Consider the following 6,945-nt stretch of genomic DNA (forward strand, 5'->3'; position numbering starts at 1 on the left):
CCTACTGAAACTGCCCGGGGCCCTTCAGGAGTTAAGCCCGGCCCAGATCCAAACATATGTTGGATTTTCCTTCTTTTCAAAGCAGAAACCAGAACTGCTGCTTCCTGTAGCCAATCACGTCCTCCGGTGAGTGAAATATGGAGCCAAACAGGTCGGACGGCCGCGCGATGAGCTGAGTGGCAGAAAGTTTCTGAGGGAGACGCTGGTTCCTTTCTGAGGCCGGATTTGTTGTTGTTTGGTTTTTAAATGAAGGATGAGGGAAAAATGCGACTGAGGCAGCGGTGAGTATCTGATGATCTCCTAATGTAGATGAAATTGAACTCTGAACAAGCCTGAACACAATCAGAGGTTTACGGAAAACCCTGAATGCACCTTCTGCTGCCAGCTTCCCAGTTTCAGTATGTCATGGGTTTTTTAGTTTCATGCTGGTAGAATGGGTTATTAAAGTTACGTCACATTGTGATATGATCAGCAACAAGTTTTAGACTTTATACAGTACAAGGTGATTTAAAAAATAGACAGTTTTTATGAAATGGCCTCAAATCCTGGCAAACACTTGATCTGTTTGGTTCTTTCTGATAAAGTATTTACAGCAGTGGTGTCCAAACTAATTCAATTTGAAAGAACAACAACATTCTTAGCATTTGTTCGCAATTATAGGCAAAAACTATTTTATATTTACCTGCTAAATAGTCAATAAACAATTTAGTCCATGTTTGAAGAGTCTTAAGTTTTTAAACAAGCGCTAATTAAAGATGGAGGGCAACGTCAGCTCCACATTATGCTTATGATTCATGACTCATTGGATTACAGTAAACTGTCAAAAACAAATCACACTGATATAAATACATATTTATGAAAAACATGAAAGGAAAATTATAAAACAATAAGATTGGAAATAAAATATAAAATGAAGTAATAGTGATAATTAAATTATACTATTGAAAACAATAAATATTAAATAATCTGCCACTGGGAAAAGTACTCTTTGGTTTTAGAATCAATATTAAGAAGTTATTGACTTAAAACAAGCTCCTATTTCCTGCTGAAAATGTACTTGTAAGTCAGTTTTGTCTTATTTCAAGTGTACTAAGACATTTGGACTAGAAACTAGACCAAAAATACTTGGCAAGATTTTCTGTTTTTGCATTGTGTATCCTGAACTTAATTACTGAAATATTTAATGCAGTAAAATAATATCTTTCTACTTACAATCACTATTAATCACTAATTCCACATATTTCCCGTTAGATACGTCTCCATGCTGACTTCAGATTTCAAGGCCCATCAGAACATGTTGAAAGTCAGAATATTAAAGCACTGAAGCAAACTGAGGAAAATGAATGTTCCTAAAGAACCGCCGGCGGTGAAGCCGCCTGAAACACGGGAGGATGACGACATCGGGCCAGAGGAGCCCAAAGCTAAAGACGAGCAGGGAAAGGATTTCCCTAAAACGACTCAAACAGCAAAACCAGCGTTCAATCCTCTGACTCTCATCAAAGAGGACTTCAACCAGTTTAAAGAGGAAATGAAGAAAATGTTCATGGACAAAGACTCGGATCCCAAACCGAGCCCATCAGCGGAGAAGAGTAGCGGCCCTCTGACTCTCCTGAAAGAGGAACTCTCCAACGTTTTCAGGTTTGGTCCTTCAAGAGATCAAGAGACCAAGAACGTTGGAAAGAAGGAAGATTCCAGGAACTACCCCAGGACAAAAGCCTCAAGAGGAGAGAGACCAGATGAAACGCTGAAGAGTCTGTTCAGGAGGGAGAAACCTCTCCTGACGACGGCTCAAACAAATCAGGCTAACAAGAGCAAAGCAGACTTAGAAATAAATCCAACAAAACAAAACAAAAAAACTGAAAACACACAGAAATCTACCGCCCCGATAAACAGTCTGGATAAATCCAGGGTCAGCCAGATGACTGGTTTTGGTTCGGAGAAGAGAAACGGGAAGACAAAGACTACAAAACCACAAAGTGAGAAGCTGTTTGCATCAGCAGCAGGTTTGGCTCTGAATCTATCAGCAAAACGTAAAATCATTAACTCTGCTGTATTATCTCTGTAAAAACAACAGACACTTAACGCTATCTGTGACCAACCTGCTGTGTTTCTGAAACCTGTCTGCATTTCTGTTAAATGTGTGGAACACTGTTTTTTTTTTTGCAGCTCCTGATAAAAGTCAAACTAGAATCTGGGAGAACGAAGAAAAAGAAGAAGAAAATGAACCTTTAGAAAAGGTTCTGTCCTCTGAAGTCAGTTTAATCCCTCTAGGAACCAACCTGAGGTCAGTTAAAGCAATTCACACATTTAGTTTAATGCAGAATGGAAATGAAAACCTATGCAGTGAACATTTATGAGACCCCATTTGACAGGTGTAATCTGAAGTTTTTACTTCCTTATTTTGCAGTCATCAGCCAACAGAAGACTTCTGGTCTCTGAAAAACTGTAAGTTAAGATGGATTTTATATGCTTCTCTTTTTAAACTCACAATCTTCTCTTTTTATTTCCTTCTTTTAATAAACCTCACAGTGTCATCTGCATACGGTTTGACTTTAATTCAAACTTGATTCATGTCACAGAACTGAAAAGTAAAGTTTCAGAAACATGCAGGCTCATTTCCAGATCTCACAGCTTAACTTTACACATTCTGCTAACACCGGGGCAACGTTAGCCCTTCGGTATTCTTGATAACTCTGAAAGAATATATTTCTCTATATTTGTTTTTCCAGATTCACTTGGCTGTTTTATAAACTTTTAGCTGAATAAACTTCGACATCTGTGTGGAAGTTTTGGATTTCAACTGTTAATAATTCTTTGAGTAGTTAAACGTTTTTATTCGAAGTTAGCGCTTTAGCAATAGCTGCCACTAAACACCATGTTAATATAGTAATTTAGTGTTAGGGTGACTAACGTTTTAGTAAGCGGTGCCCACAACTGCCTTCACAGATCTTACAGGTTACTTTCTAGAGGTGAAGCATTAGCATTAGCCTCCACCAAATACCATGGTGATATAGGACTTCTGCGTTAGCACAACAAATTTTTCAGTTAGCCATGCTAAATAAGCTGTGGAAACTTTAGCATTACCTTCCATTAAATTCCATGTTGTAGTGCTTTAGCGTTAGCGTATCTGGGTTTTTAGTTAGCCTGCTCAGTTAGATCTACCTTCTGAAAGCTTACAGGTTACCTTCTACGGAGTTGAGTTGTAATTAAGTCAGATAAATGTAAACACTTTACATCATAAAAATCACAAAATATTTGGGTTTTCACTTGGACTTTCCCAAAGTGAATTATGACTTTACTTAGACTACTCTACACTTTTATTTTCACCTGAAAAATTCTTGGTATCTCACACCAAACATCAAATGTGTTAGAATGAAGAAGGCCTGATGAAGAATCCAGCTCCATGTTGTTTACCTGCCATCTGAGGCTCATAAAATATTTTTGTTTTACCAACAGCTGCAATTTATCTGACCTTTGACCCCAACACGGCCAACTCAGAGCTTCGCTTAACTGATGGCAACCGAAAGGCAAGTCGAGACTGGTTGACAGATCGACGTGTGGAGCATCCGGAGCGATTCGAGCAATGCCCCCAGGTTCTGTGCAGAGAGGGGCTGCTGGACCTGGCTTACTGGGAGGTATCATGGAGCGGCGGCGCCGACATCGGCGTTACTTACAACAACATCTCCAGAGACGGAGACATGGCGAGCTGCCTGCTGGGTCACAACCAGCGGTCCTGGAGTCTGGAGTGCTCCAACGGGTTCTACACGCCGTGCCACAACAACAAGAGATTTCAGTCCTGCTCACCTGAACCCTTCAGCAACAGGGTCGGTGTTTACCTCAACTGCCCAGAGGGGACGCTCTCGTTTTTCTGTGTTTCCAAGGACGCGATGGTTCACCTGCACACCTTCACCTCCACCTTCACAGAGCCGCTGTACCCCGGGTTCTGGGTGTGGGCCAGCGACGGCTCGGTGACTCTGTGTCAGGTGGAGCTGTACTGGGAACGTCTTCTGAAGTGAGACTAACGGTGTGACTGAAGGACTGCTGACGGTTTCCAAACTGTCAGCCTTCTGCTGCGGCTGACAGTTCAACCGACCGTCAAACATCTTCTCATGAAGGACACAATATGTATGAACCAAGGAAGTGTTACTTTAGAAAGATTTCATGACAAAGACTAAACAAACTCTATAAAAATGAAATATTTAAGTGTAATTAATGAATTCTGTCACGTTTACATGGTGCCCTTCTCATGCAGATCTTTATAAAGCCGAGACCTATTCTTCAAACTTCACATTTTCATGTTCAAAAACCTTCCGAATGAAACTTCAGCCACTGCCCTGTTACCTAGCAACCCCAGCAGAGTTCCACCTGTCACCTAGAAACCCCAGCAGAGTTCCGCCTGTCACCTAGCAACACAAGAGGAGCTCCAGCACGTTTGGTCAGCTGGTTAGAAGCAGCTTATTTGAATTTAAAGTGACAAAAAGTCCCAAAACAGCTAAAATCTCATAATACAAGAATGATTTTGTGCAGAAAATGTAATGAGCATGTTTGGTAGCGCCCATAGATCTATCCTAACCTGTTCAAAGAAGCAGAGTAGGTCACATTTAAGGAAGGCCCACCCCTATGTTTCTGCTTTGTACCCCTTTCTGTGCTGCTTTGTGGTGGTGTGTGTTGGTGTGTGTTGGTGTGTGCAGCCCGTCTCACCGGCAGCTGGCTCTCCTGACCCCCTCTGGCCCCATGCAGCTCTTTTTCCAGCTGCTCCAGGCGAGCTGCTCGCATCTGCAACACATAAACCGCATTGAAACCGCTTAAAAATGTTGTTCATACCACCAACTTTCACTGTTGACACAAACTGTGTCATCTGCAGGGGCGTATCTAGATTATTTTTCTCAAGGGGGCCAGGCAGGAGAACGACTGGGGGCCACACCAAAATGACAATTTAATCTAAATGCACTAAAGTTGTAGATTACAATGAACAGCAGGACAAAACTTGAATAGTAAAACTATTTATTTCATTTTATATTTTATTTATTTATCATGTTAAAACTATGCAGTAGATTTGTCTAGGTTTAGGACACAAGCTAATTCTTCTAGTCACATGATTAGCCTGTTTAGCTTAGCATAGCCTTACCTTGCCTAACTCTATTTTTAGTGCTGTTATGCTGACTATTCAACTTATCAATTTAAAGTGAAAATTATTGAACCGTTATAGACTACTAATTAAAAACAACAGTTTAATTCCTCCTTTTCTCCTTCATGAGGAATTTTTTGTGCAGCAGTCAAAAGCTGTTTATTCTTCTTCTTATTATTATTAAACATCAAATACATCAACCTGCCAATGGGACAAGGAATGGAAATTAGTCACTTTGATCTCAAGCAATTGCATGGAAATGTCAATTAAAATATAATGCCCCATTTTAAAAAAAATAAACATGAAATTATGAACAAAAATTCAAACTATTGTTGGTGATTGTAAGACAACAAAAGGAGCGTTTCTGTCATCTATAGGCACCCAGAGATATTTTCATAAAGGAATAAAATGATATATATATATATATATATATATATATATAGGGATCCTTCTGTCAAAATTTAATCAGGGAGTGATTGATAAGTGATTAATTAATTGTTTTTAATTTCCGGTCACATGAATCCCCCCCAGGATGTCTCATGACCTCAGCATGCTTAACACGTGTGACACTACATTACTGGTAATTTCAATTCAACCAATACAAACAGAGACAGGCTCTGAGTTTTATGAGTAAAACAATTAAAGTATGAAAAAACAATAAGTGTTAAATAATCAAGAATAATATACAATATAGTTTATTTAAATAGATTTGGATGTTGTAATTACCTCCGGTTTTAAACAGAAGGTCTTACTGATATCATACTTTGAAAACCTTGAAATTACCGGGAATGTAGTGTGACCCGTGTTAAGCATGTTGAGGTCATGAGACATCTTGGGGGGGTTCATGTGACCGGAAATTAAAAACAATTAGGGTCATTAATCACTTATCAATCACTCCCCGATTAAATTTTGACAGAAGGATGCCTATATATCTCTCTAAAATGTCCTTATTTCCATTTTTATTACACCTGTTGAGCCTTTGTTATTCTAATTAGTGCAGTTGCCAGCGGCCTCACCTGAGTCCTGTGCACCATCTCGTTGCTTGCTAAGTATCGCTCCGCCATCAGAGACCGATGCACTTTGTCCTCCAGATTCTGTCGGATTAAATCTAACTGAAGGGAAATCTGCAGCAGCACACAGAGGTCAGAGGTTAACGAAAGGCGATAAGGTAAAGGAAGCAGCGATCTCCACGTTATGTTTCGTTGTCACCTCATCGATGCGCGGCAGCTGTGCCAGCCTGTGACACGTATGTGAGAGCACCTCCAGGCGTTCCCGCTCCTCTCGGTCAATTTCTCCCAGCAGAAGGTTCCTACAGGGATCAAAATCCCACCGTTAGCCTCTTTTTAATGTAATGATCCAACAGGAACTGAGACGACGCTTACAGCATGTCGTTAACTGATTTTCATTAGCTATTGAAAAATGTTATGCTTGCTACTAATGTAGTTCTCTAGTTAACTAGTTAAAACGTACTTTATTTTTAAGTTATGTAGATTATGTAAGTGTAAATTTTTCAGCCAGCCTTTCAGTTGATCCCAGTTTGTCTCTTCGGTTTCAGCTAGTAAAGGTTATTACTGTGCTAGCTACTTAGTGTACAACCTGTGTTTTCCAACCATTAACTTTTTAATTTTATAGTCAATCACTCAGATGTTGTCTTTGTTTTTATTCTCCATATTCTGTTATTTGATACACCGAAGCGTTTTTACTCGTTAGCTAGTAACAGGCTGCTATGCTAACTGCGTAGCCAGATTGCATAAAACCATATTATGTCTAAACTCCTCAGATGATACAAAATTATGTAATTTAATCAGTCAATCACA

The 6,945-nt window shown here is 39.7% G+C and overlaps 2 protein-coding genes across 4 annotated transcripts in view; one reads left to right on the forward strand and one right to left on the reverse strand.

The window, feature by feature from the left end:
• Positions 1-6,945, reverse strand: part of apc2 (APC regulator of WNT signaling pathway 2) — a 32,963-nt gene that overhangs the window by 14,066 nt on the left and 11,952 nt on the right. For both annotated transcript variants that reach the window (XM_044129253.1, XM_044129252.1), the window contains exons 5-7: positions 6,338-6,437; positions 6,145-6,252; positions 4,702-4,776 (exon numbers count right to left, since the gene is read on the reverse strand). In XM_044129253.1, coding sequence (XP_043985188.1) covers positions 4,702-4,776; positions 6,145-6,252; positions 6,338-6,437 — 283 coding nt within the window. The remainder of the gene's footprint in view (positions 1-4,701; positions 4,777-6,144; positions 6,253-6,337; positions 6,438-6,945) is intronic.
• On the forward strand, positions 152-4,681 carry LOC122838539 (tripartite motif-containing protein 16-like). Of its 2 annotated transcripts, none has more exons than XM_044129254.1 (5): positions 152-281; positions 1,252-2,003; positions 2,167-2,284; positions 2,408-2,445; positions 3,457-4,681. In XM_044129254.1, exons 2-5 carry the CDS (start codon positions 1,340-1,342, stop codon positions 4,014-4,016), a joined length of 1,380 nt encoding a protein of 459 aa, XP_043985189.1. In that variant the 5' UTR covers positions 152-281; positions 1,252-1,339; the 3' UTR covers positions 4,017-4,681. The 2 variants fall into 2 exon arrangements, with proteins under 2 accessions (XP_043985189.1, XP_043985190.1); XM_044129255.1 differs by having other exon boundaries at positions 1,252-1,976.

The sequence above is a fragment of the Gambusia affinis genome, linkage group LG10 (assembly GCF_019740435.1).
Source record: "Gambusia affinis linkage group LG10, SWU_Gaff_1.0, whole genome shotgun sequence".
NCBI classification, from domain to species: Eukaryota; Metazoa; Chordata; class Actinopteri; order Cyprinodontiformes; family Poeciliidae; genus Gambusia; species Gambusia affinis.

What these genes read in the sequence shown, in the direction of transcription:
- LOC122838539 (XM_044129254.1), top strand. Translation starts at nt 1,340, where the DNA reads ATGAATGTTCCTAAAGAACCGCCGGCGGTGAAGCCGCCTGAAACACGG. An exon ending in GCTGTTTGCATCAGCAGCAG is followed by an intron (nt 2,004 to 2,166) that starts GTTTGGCTCTGA and finishes TTTTTTTTGCAG; the next exon opens with CTCCTGATAAAAGTCAAACT. An exon ending in CTTCTGGTCTCTGAAAAACT is followed by an intron (nt 2,446 to 3,456) that starts GTAAGTTAAGAT and finishes TTTTACCAACAG; the next exon opens with CTGCAATTTATCTGACCTTT.